Source organism: Pan troglodytes, chromosome 10 (assembly GCF_028858775.2).
Source record: "Pan troglodytes isolate AG18354 chromosome 10, NHGRI_mPanTro3-v2.0_pri, whole genome shotgun sequence".
Taxonomy (NCBI): Eukaryota; Metazoa; Chordata; class Mammalia; order Primates; family Hominidae; genus Pan; species Pan troglodytes.
This window is the reverse complement of record NC_072408.2, coordinates 103,518,470-103,536,936: the sequence shown is the minus strand read 5'-3', so window position 1 is coordinate 103,536,936 and position 18,467 is coordinate 103,518,470. Positions and strand designations below refer to the sequence as shown.

Genomic DNA, 18,467 nt, shown 5'->3' with positions numbered 1-18,467 from the left:
ACAATCATCTCAATCACTATTATGCCCCACCCAGATTATCTGCAACAGCCTCCTAACTGGTGTCCCAATGTATACCCCTGCCCACCCACAGCCTCTTCCCCAATAGTAAGCAGTGTCCTTTCATATTTAATTCCTATCACGTCACTTCTCTGCTCAAAACTGCGCAGTTTCCCATCTTATTTAGAGAAAATTCCAGTCCTTATCAAGCCCTATGAGGTCTTACATGATCTGACTCCTAGGTCCCTCCTCCTCCTCCTCCTCCTCATTGCAGCCTCACTTTGCCTACTTGGTTTTCCTCAACCACATCTTGCAAGCATCCCTTTTAGAACCTTTGCCCTTGCAGTTCCTCCTACTTGGAAGGTTGTTCCCTCAGATCTTTCCATGGCTCACTTCCCTCAAAACTTGCTTATTATAGAGATTCTCCAAACCACTTTGAATAAAACAGCACTCCACTGCCCTGGTCACTCTCCATCCCCTCAACTCTGCTTCACTGTCCTTGACAGCTGTGTATATACCTGACATATACTTATGTGCTTAATGTATTTGGTGTTTGTCTTCCTCACCGGACTGTAAGCTCCAGGAAAGCAGGAGCCCCCCTGCTGTCTTTCTACTGCTCTATCTCCATGCCTGGAATGGCATCTGTATTCAGTAAGCACTCAAAAAATATTTTTTAACTAATTAAAGTGTAATTAACTGAGGAGCAAGCAAGAAAATATTGCTAATTTAATCCAGGTAAGATGATGCTTAATTTATGCCACAGAAAATGAGCAAAACAGTCAACCAACTGACTCCAATCTCTCTCTCTTTCCCCTCTCTATGTGTATCTCTCTATCCATCTATCTATCAATCTCACACAGATATATGCATATATATGGATGTATATACATACATACTCATGCACATACATGTATCCAACTGCCTAATAAACATCCCTCTTGGGATGTTCTGTGGATAGCCTCACCCCCTATTACAATAAATTATAATGCTGTAGCAGTCATATGGAGTAATAAGCAGGTACATTTTAGGGGAATACTCTGAAGTAATGATCATATTATATGTAAATATAATGTCCGCTTATGCTAGTGGTTTTCAAGACTTATAGCTCATTCTCCAGGTTGCTTTAGGTCCTCCAAATTTGAATCCAACCAGCTGGTATTGTGCCTATCAGTCTCACTCCTCACACACACACTCTCTCCCAGGCAAACTGACTTGCTACCTTCTCCCATTTCCTTTATTGCTGGTCTAGGAGGGTCCAAGCATCTGCCTGAAGCATGATCACCCAGTGATTCCCAGACCACCATGAAGACTAAAAGAGAGGAAAATAATAGCTCCCTCTGATTTAATTTATGCTTTAAACGTCAACTCCAGTATTCATTTTCAAGGATGCTTCAATTATCCAGTTTATAAATACAAATTAAACAAGCCAGGTAAAAACTATCTCCTAAAATCAAAAAAGGTTAGACAATATGGAGGAATGTTCTCTCCTCACAGAAATCAGAAGAAATTTGAACACATTCTTAAAACTTTGGTATAAAGTATGAAAATCAAAGAGATCCAAATAAGACATAAGGAAAGACTATTTTGATTTAAAATAGTAACCAGAAATTATAATGTTAGACTCAAAAAACTAAGCAGTAGTGGCTGATAAATGTGCCTAGTGAGACTGCCCATGGTAACTATAATAAAAAGCAACATGCAGCGTCCCTGAGCCAGAATTCGATTGCAAAAACTACTCCAAAACCATGCTCCCTCCCCCATGACACTCTTCCAACCCAGACAAATGAAACCTCATAAAATCCTGATGTTAGTTGTAACCAGGCTTAACAAAGAGGGCTAAAATACCAGAGATTGTAAATACACTTTCGTGGGAATGTTCCTTACATTTTAGGAATGTATCCCTCATAGGTAAAGAAATTGCTTTGAATCAAATTGTCAGGTTACCTTCATTTTTCCAGTGGCTTTATAGCCTGCAGGTATTGGACAAGGCATGTTTTTTCCATAGAAAATTTGGGATATCTCATAAAAGGCTTCAGAAAAGAATCTCAAATCTATAAGGACTTCTATCTGTAAAGGAAAGGAAATAATGAGGTACTTAATTAAACAATTTGTTTTACTTAGAAAACAAAAGTATAGAGAAAATCGTCAGCTTTCTGAGATCCAAAGTTTCTGCTTAATGTTGGTAATGCACTATGAATTAATGTTTACTAGACACAGTGGAGAGAGACGCGTGTGTCTATGTGTATGCCCATATACATGTGCAATGGACCAAGAAGCTAACAACAGCAGGCGGCTGTTCAAAACAATGGACATTTATCAGATGCTGCTTACTTCATCAGAGGCAAACACATTAATATTTTTATAATATGATAGCTGTATAAAAGTTTTTTTAATGATTTTTTTTGTTCCCATTACTAACTATAGCTCAAAAGAAAAACAAAACAAAAACACTCCTAATGTTCTCCAGCCCAACGAGGCAAGTCAAACTGGGAGACTAACTCCACAATGTATCAACATAGAGACAACTACTAATTTTCTTTTATTTTTAACTTTTATTTTAAGTTCAGGGGTACCTGTGCAGGTTTGTTACATAGGTAAATTGCATGTCATAGGGGTTCGGTATACAGATTATTTCATCACCCAGGTAATAAGTATGAGGCAGGAGAATAGGGTCTGAAAGAAGGGAATCTAAGGCTGTCTCACACCAACTTCCTTGAACTAAATTGAAAGGAAAACCCTAACTTTCCACGCCTGAGTAACAAAAGGACCAGAGGTTACTCCCTTTGGAAACCCCCACCTTTTCTGTGGGGCAGATAGGAAATTGGCTGTCCGCAACCAATCAGACTGATTGCAGGCGAGTCTTCGTTTGCATAGAAGTATAACTTTGTTACTTCACCCTAGCCTCTGATTGGTTGTCTTTTGTAACCAATCAGATGTTTGCGCACAGGAGAGAAACCTTTTTAACTTAGTCTCTGGTTGGCTGCTTTCTGCAACCAATCAGACTGATTGTGGGCTACCACTTCATTTACATGAGGTGAGCATGAAGTGGCCATGGGAATAGGGGACATTTGGACCCAAGAAGATTCCAGGGAATATTTGGACCCAAGAAGATTCTGTATCCAGACCCTTGAGCCACTGCTCACGCCCACTCCCACACTGTGGAGTGTACTTTCATTTTCAATAAACCTCTGCTTTCATTCTTTTCTTGTTTCATTCTTTCTTTGCTTTGCTGGGCGTTTTGTCCAGTTCTTTGTTCAAAACGCCAAGAACCTGAACAACTTGCAGTCACAACCCTCTACTGGTGACAAGTATAGTACCCAATTGTTATTTTTTTGATCCTCACCTCCTCTCACCCTGCACCCTCAAGCAGGCCCTGGCGTCTATTGTTCCCTTCTTTGTGTCCATGTGTCCTTAATATTTAGTTCCTGCTTATAAGTGAGAACATGTGGTATTTGGTTTTCTGTTCCTGGGTTAGTTTGCTTAGGATAATGGCCTCCAGCTCAGCTCCATGCAGGTTGCTGCAAAGGACATGATCTCATTCTTTTTTATGACTGCATATTATTCCATGGTGTATATGTACCACATTTTATCTAGTCTATCAATGATAGGCATTTAGGTTTATTTCATGTCTTTGCTATTGTGAATAGCGCTACAATGAACAATTTTCTTATCCATAATTAATGGCCACTGTTAATTTTAAATACATATATTTAAAAATATTAATCAATTTATAGCTATATATTTTATATGGCTTAATTTGAATATAATCCAGCAGGATCATCAATCAGAAAATTATAGAAAAAGGAGTTCTTACTTAAATTTGTTCAACATATTTATGGAGCACCTCATATGTACTAAGCCCTCTTGGAGGTTATGTTCCATTGGGATGCATGTTTATCTAAGTTTCAGTGACACATGAAGATATACACAACATACAAAGGGATACAGAGTACTCACAAATGCTATTTTCAAGACTGTGGTCAGGAAGGAATTCTCTGTGAAGGAAACCTTCAAGAGAAGATTTGGGAATGGCATTAAAGGAGACAGACATGAAAATCTGCTAAGGGACCTTAGTGTAGAGGCCATATGGCAGGACTCAGGGAGCAAGGGGAGGAGGTCAGGAGGTGAATGTTAATGCTGGCCAAGAAAGGTCAAGTAGAACCTGAAGACCAGAGTAGGGATTTTGCATGTCATTCTCTGTGTGATAAGGAGTTATTGGAGAGTTTTAAAGAGGACAGGGCCCTAACCTGACTTAAATTGTGAAAGCTATCTAGTGACTTTGTAGAGAATAGAGAAGGGTAAATGTGGAAGCAGAGAATAAAGTACGAAATTAGATTAACATGTAAATACATAACATAGGAAAAGAAAACTCCATTTATCCTTAGCATGTCCACCCATCATACTCTCTGTTTCCCATTTATTATTATCTTAGGAATCTCAAGAGTGTGTGAATTTTAAAGAAATAAAAAGGTGGGCTAGTGGGAAATTGGATACATGAATAACATGAAAATAAAATATAAAAGATCAGGAAAATATTACTAATAAGAAAGAGAAAATTGCTTGTCTATTGAGTTGCATACTTTGGTCTTTGCCTAAGACACCTTGGGGTCTAATCTCCCCAGTGCCATATAATATCAAAGGAGGTTCTGGGGGAGACATATAAACTCTTTCAGGTTTCTAGATGACCATTTTTCTCATTACCCCTAGGAGGAAACACTTCCCCATATCTGTATGTGGTTAGTTTCCTTGAGTCTTGACTATAAGATTTATGAACATGGACTCTTTCTGGCTTCAGTTTATCATACCAATCTGACCATTTGAAAAATCAATTGGGTAAATAATGGACATATATTTTCAGAGGTGACCAACACTGCAAACACAAACAAGCCAGACAGCAAAAAGAACTACCCATAAATCAACCATTCACTCACACAAATATAGAATCATTGGTACCCTTTCTAGGTTTGATGTGTTGACAGTGACAAATCTTTCAAGATGTTGGCAGTTCTAAAGTGAAGCCAGGCCAGCTGATCATGAAGAGGTCTTAAAGCTTTCCCTGAAAGACACTAGGGCACTATAGAAACTTCAGAGTGTGATCTATTGCTCTTTGATTTGTCAGGAAGCATCATTGCATGTTATTTCCTGACTATGACTTTTCTCTCTTCCAACTCCCTGACCCCAGTTTACTTCAGAAAGGTCAGGCAAACTCTGCTCACACAGGCTGTCATTCCTTCCTCTGTATAATCCATCATTTGTCCTCTTTCATTGCTTCTGTCAAAACCCTAGTCTGGTTTTTCAATCCTACTATGCCAATAAGATCCCACTGCTTACTCTACTCCTGACACTGCTACCAGATACCAGATATGACCATGTCATTCTCCTGATCCAATTTCTATAATTAATTAATTATAGAAAATAATAAGATTCTATATAAATTCTATAATTAATTCTCCAACCCAATTCTCCAGAATTGAGTCCACAGTTCTTCTCTGGTTTTTATGCTACTCTAGGACAAAAACAGCTACCAAGTGCTAACAATATGATTAAAAAAAAAGTCATCTAACCATTTTGTTCCAGATTATGTCCTTTGGTGCCCCTCTAGATCTCCTCTTGTTGAGTTATGATCATTGCAACCCTTTCATGCTTCTTGCCTCTTAAGGACAGACCAGACTGTACATGTTACACAATTTGGATATTGCAATCTCTTCATTTCTCTCATGGCTCCACCTCCAAATTACATCTCTTCAGAGTTGGGAATTCAAGACTAGATCCCTGGTATTCTCAATGTCATCAACCTCTGGTATACTCATGTTATCTTCTACAACCTGCCTACCCAAAACCTCCACTCTAGTGTAACTGAACCACCCCTGCCCCCTAAACAAGTCAATATTTTCTCACCTATCTTTCACACTGACTGCCAAGAAATGTTCCCTTTTTCCTCTCTCCTGCTCCATGAATTCTACTCTTTTCAAGTCTAAATCTTACCTACTTATGAAACCTAAAGACTCAAAGCCATTTTTTCCTCTTTCGAACTCCTGGAGAGTGTTCATCACACTCATTTGGAAATGACCGAGTGGCAGGTACCAACATTATTGTCTTGGGTATACATTCTGTCTTTCTTCTCAGTTTTCACTTCCTTATAAGCAAGGACTATTGGTTACATTTCTTTGATTGGAGTTACTAACATGGTGCTTTTAAATAGGAAGTACTCAATAAATGTTGTTTTAGAGTTACATCAATAAATATCTACCAAGTATTTTCTAGGTGAGTTCCCACTAAACACTATAGAGAGTGGACAGTAGGCACTTGATAAATGTCTGCAGATTTTAAATTCAATAGTTAATTACTGAATTTCAACTATGTGAATGTATTACTCAAGATACTACAGGGAATTAAAAGATGAATAAGATACAGATCCTAGCCTCAAGAATTTTGCAATATTGAAGAGAACATTATCTTTTGTAAAAAAGAGAGAAAAGTTACATGGAGTTTCTTTTAAAAGTGTTGGAATTCAAAAGCAAGAGAACTCATAAGAGTTCAGTAACTCAGAGAGGGTGATTCAGAAATTTTCATGATCAGTAACAAATTATTTATTCCCAGGTTAAAATCATTAATAATCAGCACTAGAATTCTTAATTTCTTTACTTAGAAATAGCATGCAACAAACTATTTGGGTCTGAAAATATAGGCCCCAGGGCAGGGTTTAGACACGAAGCGAAATTCAAATGGAAGTTTAATTTTCCCTTACTAGAAAATGGGATAAATTTGGGGACAAAAGGCAGAGAGTATTTCCACAAAAGCAGAAGTATGAATGAAGCCAGTGGTGTGTTGGAGCCCACTCACTCCAATTTGCAAGAGCTGATTGTGCACATCTTGTCCCCAATTCCATCGTTAGAGATGTCTTGTCGGTAGCTTGAAGTCAGACATAGTGGGAGTATTCACACCATGGATGGAAATTGAAAATGCCACAAATGAAACTTTTGAGGTGTTTTTTTGTTTTCTTTTTGTTTTTTTTGACACGGAGTCTCGCCCTGTTGCCCAGGCTGGAGTGCAGTGGCACAATCTCAGCTCACTGCAACCTCCTCCTTCCAGTTTCAAGTGATTCTCCTGTGTCAGCCTCCAGAGTAGCTGGGATTTCAGGCGCCTGCCACCACACCCGGCCAATTTTTTATCTTTAGTAGAGATGGGGTTTCACCATGTTGGCCAGGCTGGTCTCGAACTCCTGACCTGGTGATCTGCCCACCCCGACCTCCCAAAGTGCTGGGATTACAGGCGTGAGACATCATGCCTGGCCTTGAGGTTTTGTTTTTCAGAGCCAATTGTGACATTTACCAGCCCATAGCTGATTACTCCATTCAGTTGGAGGCAAAAGCATGAGACGATGGCCAAGAAAGATTTTAAGCTCAAGAAAGCCAAATATTCTATCTTCAATTGTTTGTTTTGCCTCAACTTAAATTTCTCTGTCTTCCTAATTTTTAGTAAAGTCCACTATAGAAAAAAGGGTGCATATATGTTGTGTGTGTGTGTGTGTGCATGTGTGTGTGTGTGCGTAAAATATAAAATAGAGTTAAATTCTATATTAGAGTTGAGGAAGTACAGAACTGGGAGCATATTTGTTGGATATTGAGATTATCCACGTACAAAACAAATTCAACAAAAGTGGGAGCTGGCAACGTGGGTGATTAGGAAAGAGAGCAGAGAGAACAAGGTGCTTCCCACTCCATGTGGTTTTTAAGCCAATCAATCACACATGAATCTCAAAGGCAGAGAACCTTAACTGACTTCTGGATTACAGGATTTTTTGTAATTTAGCATCTATCTGATCTTGTTAATTCAATTACCTGTGCATTGAAAAATTCTTGTGTACCATGATATCCATAAAGGCTCTTAGGAATAAATTCACAGAAGCTCAGAAAACTGGTTCAGTTGGTCTTCACCAGGAAGCCAGTCTCTCAGAAGTGGTGATTTCCAGGCCAGTTGGTGTTGGGTGAGCCTTATTTCCATGTGCAGCTGTTCCTCACTTTACTGTGGCCCAAGCATAAAATAATCTACACCTTTCTAACTGGCTCTTTCTCATACTTTATTATCATAATCGGTAAGTTATTTCTTACATCAGTGTAATGCCATGTTATTATCAGCTTGTTATTATAAGTCCTAGAATCAAATTAATACATGACAATATCCTTAATAGTTCAAGAATATCAAATGTCTTAAAAGCTTGTAACATACCTTGAGGATTCTTGCTTCTAGATTTCTTGTTATGTCTTGACAAATTCCAGAAACAAAATATTGATACAATGCAAAGAGAGGCAGAACCTATAAGGAGAAAAACACTCTTTGTTTCAAAATATATTTTATCAAACTAATAACCTAATAATCAAATTTAGCCAAATTTTAAATATAGGATATGTTATATACTGATTTACTTTCCATGCTAGGAAACTATACTGTTGAAAATAAGTGAAATAATCTATCTAGCACATGCTTCATAAGTTTATCGGAACTTTAAGATGCTATCAGAGACTTACAGTTCCCAGTAGATGCCATTTGGTACCCCAAACCTAGGTTGCACATCTCTTTAAGCAGGAAGAGGTTAAAATCCAATCAATTATCTTCCTTGAAAATAATTAACTCAACATAAATATGTGAATCACTGTGGCCTGTGGAAAAATTCTAGCAAATGAGCTACCAAATAAATGGAAAATTTAAAGCAAAGGAACTCAATCTCTGCTCCCTAACTGGATCCTACTTATTCATTTCAATGCCAGCTGCTTTTTGTCTTCAATTAGAATTTGTCTATCAACAAAAAATATTTATAACATGTCTATTATGTGTTAGGTACCGTTGAATGAGAACAAAATCTAACAAGTCCCTGCCTTCACATAGCGTATATTCTACTGGTTAAACCCTAAGCTTACTCTTCACATAATATTTTTATTTTCCTAGAATTCACCCCAAGTTCAATTGCTCTTGAAGTCCCATGGATATATGTGAAGGCTTATAGACCATCAATATTTCAAATGGCCCAACCACGATCCATCCAGAGAAAGATGTGGAGAGGACAGTTTTGCCTAACACTGGAACAGCTCCTGACCTCAAATCAAACCTGAAGCTCAGCTCCTGCAACTGTAGCCTTCCCTGCCAAAGGAAGATGGAGTGGAAGGGAGATTGGGATCCCCATTAGTTAGCAAACTATTTCCCATAGCTCCACAGCTCTGGGTCACATAGCAAATTTTATATTCCACAGAAGTCCCCTTAGCCACTGGGCTTCTTCTGGAGAAGGTTAATGTAATACAAAATGGAAACTGTTCACTTCTTGCAATTTCAGCTGGGGAACCTCTAATTGTCAGTCAACTGGCAGCTGCTAATAGCAAGCTTTTTAAAAGGATTAGAACTGGTCTTAAATGATTTCAAACATAATACAATACATTTTTCTATAACTATGCCCTACAAACATAACACAATACCTTTTTCCACAATTAATGCAGCACAAAACATTAAAAGTTGGCGATTACCTTTGAGATTTAGTTTCTTTTCTTTAGTAAGAAATAAAAACACACCATTTTATTGCTGCCAATTGCTCAATTATTCAGAAAAACATTCTCAATTTCTTCAGCTTTAGAGAAAAAAAAACCTCATTTCTTTTCCAGCACAGTGATATGTATTATATATGAATATGACTAGGCAGCTAAAGGTTACCCAGGGGATAGAACTATTTCTTCAACCCAGAAATGAATCCCTTTAACAGTGAGAGGGGCACCATTTTGTTATTTTTAAAAATAAACAATTTCTCACCAAGTCTGCCAAGTGTTAAATGCACTTATCAATCTCTTTACTTTAATACATGGTTTTATAAGTTAACAATTCATATCAGGGGGCAATAAATATTTTCAATATAAAGAGAGAGTTGAATTCAGAAGAACAAATATACCGAGAGAATAGAAAAAAATATATGGGGGGAAAAAGTAAGTAGGTATGAAAATCATGGAGGAAAGGGAAAAAAGCAGAAAAGGAGAAAGAATAGATGTAAAGAAGCCAACAAAGGAGAAAAAGAGATGTGAAAAAATAAGGAGAGAACATAAAGAAAGAAAAAAGATGAAATAATGGAGGAAAATATAAAATGGCCAACAATTCTAATAGAACATACTAATTTTTTTAATGCAACCAGCTTCAAATTTATGACATACAGTGTGATTTCTTTCCCCAAAGGAGAGGAGAGCTGTACTTGGATTTTTTTTTTATTTCCTAGGACATTAAGAAATGTCTGTCTTTTATCTCATACTTAGAACCTATTTTTCTCTTAGATGCACCCTTGACAGAGAAAAGACAAGAGACATAAAGATAAACTTATCTCAATAAAGAAACACTCTCACAGTTTTGGGATTGATATAACCTGAACAACTTAATGCAGTGGCTTACAAGTACACTAGATTTCTGTGTTTGAGATCAGTGATGCATTCTGATCAATTTCACCAACTAACTTAAGAAAAAAATATAAAGTAACACAGTAAAAGGAGAAAAAGTCAAATAGACTGCTTTTGTATCCAAAATGCAAAGAAAGAATATTAATTAATACATTTTAGTTTGAAGTGTAAGTAAGAATCCTACATATATAGAGTTTAAAAGTTAAACAGTAACTGACCAAAAGAACATTAGCAAAATTTTAAAAGTATGAGGTAAGTGGAGCAAAATATCCCAGTGATATATAATTTTGATTTTACAAATTACTTACTATTAGGTTTTGCCTAACAAAGTGCAGTTCACGTATAATGTAATACAGACTTGCAATTACAGAGCAAATGTCAGCCCTGTATCTATCTGAGAAGAGTTCAATGCCTGGGAGAAGCTGAGTGATTTCATATTGAGCATAGCAACGTTCAGCTTTGGGATGTGGAAGTGTGGTTCTAAGCAAACCCTGAAAATGAAAAAAAGTGAAATATAAAGAGCTATAGATAGCATTTTCAATAATGAAACAAAAAAAGATAAATACATGTATTGCTTTATAAAATGCTTAGTATATGCCTAGCACACTGTACTTTGTAATAAATGGTACTTATCATTTATATTATCATCATTACAGGTTCCAAATGCTTTTATCACTCCAGATGGGCTTTTTAAATTCCATGGTAGTTGGATACTTCTTATTTTCAAAGAAATTATCATTATATTAAATTATGTTTTGTTGAGGGTCAATCTTATGTTAAGCACTGCTGGTGAATTCTTTATAAACATTATCTCATTTAATGTTATTTTAACCTGCTCTTAGAAGGATTATTATGTCACAAATGATATAATTGAGGCTTAAACAACTTATCTGAAGTCACACAGCTAACGATGTCAGAAAGGAGATTCAAAGTCATGTCTATTTAGCTAAAACAAACAAACAAACAAACAAACAAAAAACTATGTTCTTTCCACTATACCAAGCTATAAGTAGAGGAAATGACTACTTGTTTCAGAAGTCTCAATCAGGCAGAGGTAATTCCAAACTTTTACCTGCTTAAATGAAAAGATTATTGTTTAATTTGACCAATAGTTTTTGGTAATTTATGTAACCAACATTACACTAGATGTTGGGGAAACAAGATGAACACACAAAACACATTTTTCATTTAAGGGTGCTTCTTTTGTTATTTTAACAATTAGAATTTCTTAATGACAAATGCATCATGAAATTATTTTAATGTATATATCAGAAAGAATTTCAATCCAATGGCTTATTAAGGTCATGAGATATCCTATTCTAAAATACTTTGTAGTTGTTGAAATTTTTACTATCACAAATTTGTTTTAAAATCATAAAAAGAATGAATAGGCTTTTAAAATAAATCCCACCAGCTAATTTTTATTTTAGGTATAGTATTACTAAGAAATAATACACATATTGTCCACGTTAAGCAGAAAGTTAAATATTTGTTAAAACACATATTTTCTAAAACATAAACAGCATTATCTTCAAGAACAAGGAGTATCAGAAAGTAAAGAATGTGACGTAAGAAGTCGGAGTCGGGTCATTTCCTTTACACCCCTGCCTCCTGTACTTCTTCCCTTTGAAGCCCAGGCAAGAGGCGTAAGGAACATAAGAAAATTGAAAAGTCTGGCCTTCCATTCAGAGAAGCCCTTCCTGAAGAACTCACTTATTTAGATTTCATAAGCTGTGAGACTTCTCTGATACACAGAACAAGAGTGCCCATCCTTCAAAGTAAATAGAACCTTTAGTAGATTACAAAGGCCCCTGGTTACATTTTGGAATTTCAAAATGTCTTGTATTTCAGATAAAAGCTCCTTTCTTCTTCAGTGAAAGCAAACCAAAATTCTGAGAACTGCAAGCATACCTCTCCTGTAGTCTTCAAGTTATTTTTCACCTTTATCATAAGATAGATTTTATATCATATAACCAAGCAAAACTGAATTTAGAGATGAGGTAACCTAAGGCAACTATTTGAAGTCAGACTGGCTTCATACTGATTACTAGTAACATGATCTTCCTAATCACAGGAGACTCAGTTTCCCCATCTGTAAAACTCCTTCTTCTGCAGTGTAAGGGAGAAAACTGACTCTGTTAAATATTAAAGGTGGGCCAGGCATAGTGGCTCACGCCTATAATCCCAGCACTTTGGGAGGCCAAGACGGGTGGATCACCTGAGGTCAGGAGTTTGAGACCAGCCTGGCCAACATGGTAAACCCTAGCTCCACTAAAAATACAAGAAATTAGCTGGGTGTGGTGGTGCGCGCCTGTAGTCCCAGCCACTTATGAGGCTGAGGCACAAGAATCGCTTGAACCCGGGAGGCAGAGGTCGCAGTGAGCTGAGATCACACCACTGCACTCCAGCCTGGCTGACAGAGTGAGACTCCGTCTCAAAAAAAGAAAAAAAAAAAATTAAAGGTGAAAGTCTCACAGGGGTTCAGCCAGCAAGAGAAAGACGGGCTTGTCATATTTAATCAACATTCATGTTATTTTGCTACCTGTGAGTTTTCTGAATATGATAAACTTTTTTTACTGATCCAATGAATGGTTGTGCTACCATGGAAAAACATACATACATAGAGTGTTACCTGAAAGAGTAACGCAGACAAAATGCAACAGTCAGTTTTCTTTTCAACATTCAATGACTTAATAAATCTAAGTAAGTATAAGAAAAAAATTGATTAGTAGAAATTTTCCAAAAACATTTTGATATAAATGTCTTTACATATATATCTAGAACACAAAAAGTATAAGAAAAATACATACATATAAATATATAAGAAAATAGAAGGAAAATATATTAAAGAAGATAAAAAATCCCCTATAATCCTACTGCCTAAATATGATTACTAGTAACATTTTAGTCAATTTCCTTATATGTACTTTTTCTGTATATAATTATACACACGGAGAAACATATACATACATATTAAGACTAGAATTATGCAATACATACTACTTTATAAACAAATTTTTCATTCACAGGCATAACGAACTATATCATTATTCTAAAGAACTTTAATGTTTTATCATACAGATGTGCCATAACATAAAAATATGAATCTCCACTTTGGCATTTTCCAATGCTGAGGTAAACATTGTTATGCCTACACTTTTGAGCACTTATCCTATTGGTTCCACTGAATGAACCCCTGGACGTAGAAGTTTTTGGTAAAAGGGGGTGCATAGTAAAGGCTTTTGATGAGTGCGGTTAAATAATTCCCCCTGAAGACTGAAGCATTGTATTTTCTCTCTAGCTGTTTATTATGGAGCCATTCACAACATTAAGTATCTCCACCAAACATTAATGTCTCTCCATTTACAACTCTTTCATTTTATGTCCCTTAGAAGAAGAGTTTGAGTGTTCTATATATGAGTCTTAAAATTCACATTTGCAACTACAAACCACATTACCTTCTCCTAAGTCTTTCTTAGATAAAACCAGTCAGGTTCACTACATTAACAACAATGTTAATGTAGTCTACCTCAGTTCAGCTTCACTGTGTGGATCTTCAAGTGTGGTATTTTACAGGGCGGGGAGTAGAGTTTCCTCTACTCAGGGAGTCTAGGAAAACAGCCAAAGCCCCTGTAGAATGACATCTCCTATGGCAGTCAGACTTCCGGCTGGGAAACCAGGAAATGACTTTCTGTTTGTTGAAAACCACTTGGTAATAACTTCAGAAGCTCAGAGAAGCAGAGGTGCCCTCTGGCAGGAAGGCTGTAGCTGTTCCTTTCCAAGCTGTTCCTTTCCTTGGCTTTTCCATTCCTAATTGCCAAGCTCCAATAAGTCACAAGCTCAGATTTTGTTGAGAGAGAGAGAGAAAATTGTGTGTGTGTGTGTGTGTGTGTGTGTGTTCTCTCCCAGGAGCACAAAAAAATCAAACTTGACAGAGGTCTAAATCTTTGACGTTTAATACTTTTAAAGCAGTACTTTCTTACTTCCCTGACTGGAGATGCTAATCTGAAAGCAATGTGATCACTACCTAGGAACAGTTAAGTTTTAAGTGTGCTCTACAGCTTAAAACACTATGCAGGTTGTTGCTCACCACCTCCGACAGGTAAGCTAAAGAGGTAACTGTAACTGGAGAGATGAAGGAAACCTATACCTCTAATCCCTCCATACTTTTCAAATTTCTCATGTTAATAAGAAATTTGAAATACTTAAGATATTTGTGAGTGCTAGCTATGCGTAAGCCATTCTTGAAGACATTCACATGTGTTATGTGTGGTAGGCTAAATAATGGTCCCCCAAAGATATTCATGCCCTAATCTCCAGAACCTATGAATATGTGACCTTACAGGGCAACAAAGTCTTCGCAGATGTGATTAAATTAAGGCCACTGAGATAAGGAAGATTATCCTGGATCGTCACGATGGCCCTTATAAGAGAAAGGCAGGAGGGTCAGAGACAGAGAAGGAGATGTGAAGATGGAAGAAAATATGAGAGACAGACAGAGAGGCAGGTGTGGGGGAAAGATGCTCAACTGTTGGTCTTGAAGACAGAAGGTGGGGCCATGAGCCAAGGCGTGCAAGAGACCTCAAGAAACTGGAAAAGATAAGGAATCAGCTTCTCCCCAGGAGCCTCCAGAGGAAGCACAGCCCTGATGACACACTGATTTTATGATTTCTGAACTCTATAACTGTAAAATAATAAACCTGTTTTGTTTTAAGCCGCTAGGTTTAGGGTAATTTGTTACAGCAGCAAAAAGGACACTAATACAGTATGTATTATGGGCTAAATTGTATCCCCTAGAAATTCATATGTTGAAGTCCTAACTCTTAGTGATATAGTTTGAATATACGTCCCCACCAAATCTCATGCTAAACTGTTATCCCCAGTATTGGAGGTGGGGCCTGACAGGAGGTGTTAGGATCGTGGTGGTGGATCCCTCATGAATGGCTTAGTGCCATCCCCTTGGTGATGAGTGAGTTCACATCACATCTGGTTGTTTAAAAGAGTGTGGCACCTCCCACTCTTTCTCATTCCCATTCTTGCCATGTGAGATGCGGGCTCCCATATTCAAATATGGCCTTCTGTCATAATTGAAAGCTTCCTGAGGCCTCCCCAGAAACCCAGCAGATGCTGGTACCATGCTCTCTGTAGAGCCTGCAGAACCACGAACCAATTAAACCTCTTTTCTTTATAAATTACTCAGTCTTGGGTATTTCTTTGTAGCAAAGCAAGAACAGCCTAACGTATCCAGTAACCTCAGATTGTGAACATGCTTGGAGACAGGGCATTGAAAGAGGTAAGTAACTAAGTGAAAATGAGGCCACAGAGGTGGGCCCTAATCCAATATGACTGTTATCCATATAAGAAGAGGAGATTAGGATACTGACATGCTGAGGAAAGACCACATGTGGACACAGTGACCTTTCTACAAGCCAAGAAGAGAGGCTTCAGAAGAGACCAATTAACCAACACCTTGTTCTCCAACTTCTAGCCTTCAGAATCATGAGATAACAAAGTTATGTTGTTTAAGCCACCCAGTCTGTGGTACTTTGTTATGATAGCCCTAGCAAACTGATGCAGTATAGCATGTAATTTTTACCACCTTGGCTTAGAGATGAGGACACTGAGGCTCAGAAGGAATGTGAAACTTGTTGAAAGTAACTGGTTTCTAGTACACTTTTGAATGAGGCCCATGCCTGACTGCCTCCACACTGTTTTCCTGCTTCCTCACCAACTGCTCATTCATTTGACCACGCAACAAGTCATTGTTGAGCCAGACGCCGTGGCTCATGCCTGTAATCCCAGCACTTTGGGAAGCTGAGGTGGGCAGATCACTGGAAGTCAGGAGTTCCAGACCAGCCTGGCCAACATGGTGAAATCCTGTCTCTACTAAAAATACAAAAGAATTCTCTGGGCATGGTGGTGGCCACCTGTAATCCCAGCTACTCGGGAGGCTGAGGCAGGAGAATCTCTTGAACCCAGGAGACGGAGGTTGCAGTGAGCCGAGATCAAGCCACTGCACTCCAGCCAGGGCAACAGAGTGAGACTCCGTCTCAAAAAAAAAACTAAACAACAACAAAAAAACCAAGTAGTTATAGAATGCCAGCTGCATATCTGGCACTTGGGATCCATGAGTAAGCAAAGCAAACACCTGGGCCCGGGTGACACTGATATTTTGGGGCAAGAGTTGTGTTACAGGAAGAAGAGATAATCATAAGCAATAAACATCACAAATAAGTAAATAAACTGTAAGGCCCTGTATGAGATGGACATAACCTCCCAGAAATCCAGTGTGCATGAGGCACAGCACTTTGCATGGCACAGGAGGGCACCCCACAAGGAAGCTGTTAGCTAGTATGCGGATCCTTCCATCCTCACACTCACTGTGCTATCTTTGCTGATATGACTGCTCCTTGCAAACACCCCCAGATGCCAACTCTTGACAGAAACTCCTCACTGTAGTCTTTGAAACCCGGAGGTGAATGACTGTTGGTGACATTGATGAGTGAGGGGCCAAATTCTTTCCACGTGTGTAGCACATCTGGTTTTCTGAATATGTCATCAAGAGCTTGACACCAACACTTAAAAGCAGCCCTAAAACAGAGACAAAGCATCAAGCAGTAAGTTTTCTGAGACCCATTATTAAATCTATCTTCCAGAAGGGAAAGCAAATACACCAAAGCAACATCAATTAACATACGTATAACTATAATACATTCACTGTTCTTAATGGTTTCTCTCAGGTACCATTTGATGAATAAAATGTAGCAATGTAGTATTGTTGAAGAACTAAAATTTATGAAAGACAATGTTTTTTCATTAAAAACTTCTTCAAACAAGCAAATAAAAAACCTTTGCCCTTGTTCTACAGACTTCTAAAAATCTACCTTTTCTTTTCTGCAAAGATGAGAAGACTTCCAAGTGAATGCAACGCCTGAACTTTAAGACTTCTTTGATTGCTGGCTTGGAGAACATCTATATTTTTAATCAAGTAAAAGAACAAATGTCAGTTCCTAGAAAAATATTTTTTTATATTTGCAAGAATATTTTAAACTGCACTATTCCTTAACTGTGTAGATTGCAATAAGCAAACTGCAAGTTAACAGCGCCTTCAAATGTCACACAATATATATACAAAGAGAGCGAGCAAACGTTCTGTTTGATTACAGAGTGAAAGACTGGCTCTAACAGATAGTAATAATGGGGCATCATGGAGAATAAAACTCAGACAGGTAGAGACAGGAGAAGAGAAACTTAGAAATGGCATGCAAGGGAGAATGGCTGGGTATGTATAGGAATGATGGGCATGACTGGAGTATAGTTTGCTGGAGAGGGTGAACTGAGTCTGAAGTGGGAGGCAGTGGTCAGATTCTGAGGGCCTCTGACTGCCACTTGGAGAAATGTGGATGTTATCCTATAGCAGATGGAAAGGCTCAAAAGGTTTGTTTTTTAGCAGACATGTGACAAGATCACCACATATCAGATTTCTCCTTTTACCTGAAGGCACAAAATATCTTTAATATCACATAATTGGACAGGCAAGGTAGCTCATGCCTATAATCCTAGCACTTTGGGAGGCCAAACCGGGCAGATCACCTGAGGTCAGAAGTTCAAGACCAGCCTGGTCAACATGGTGAAACCCCGTCTCTACTAAAAATACAAAAATTACCGAAGTGTGATGGCACATGCCTGTAATCCCAGCTACTTGGTAGGCCAAGGCAAAAGAATTGCTTGAACCCGGGAGGTAGAGGTTGCAGTGAGCCAAGATCGTGCCACTGTACTCCAGCCTGGGCAACAGAGTGAGACTCCATCTCAAAAAAAACAACAAAAACAAAATCACACAATTTTTTTTTCTAATGAATGCATGCATTCTGGGATGTGTAGCCAAAAACCCCAACCAACATGGCAGTGGTTTCTAACGAGGACAATGCTGTTCCCTAGGGGCTATTTTAGAAATGTGAGAAAGGGTTTTGCTAGATGTCATAATGGGGGCATCTCTTGGTAACTCATAGGTTAAGACCAAAGATGTCAGATGGCCTGCAAGGCACA

At 38.0% G+C, this 18,467-nt stretch overlaps 1 protein-coding gene across 2 annotated transcripts in view; it reads right to left on the bottom strand.

Moving 5' to 3' along the window:
* CFAP54 (cilia and flagella associated protein 54) overlaps positions 1–18,467 on the bottom strand; it is a 389,038-nt gene that overhangs the window by 174,353 nt on the left and 196,218 nt on the right. For both annotated transcript variants that reach the window (XM_024348012.3, XM_024348013.3), the window contains 6 exons: positions 17,306–17,393; positions 16,803–17,012; positions 13,054–13,120; positions 10,730–10,912; positions 8,227–8,313; positions 1,942–2,064 (listed from right to left, as the gene is read on the bottom strand). In XM_024348012.3, coding sequence (XP_024203780.3) covers positions 1,942–2,064; positions 8,227–8,313; positions 10,730–10,912; positions 13,054–13,120; positions 16,803–17,012; positions 17,306–17,393 — 758 coding nt within the window. The remainder of the gene's footprint in view (positions 1–1,941; positions 2,065–8,226; positions 8,314–10,729; positions 10,913–13,053; positions 13,121–16,802; positions 17,013–17,305; positions 17,394–18,467) is intronic.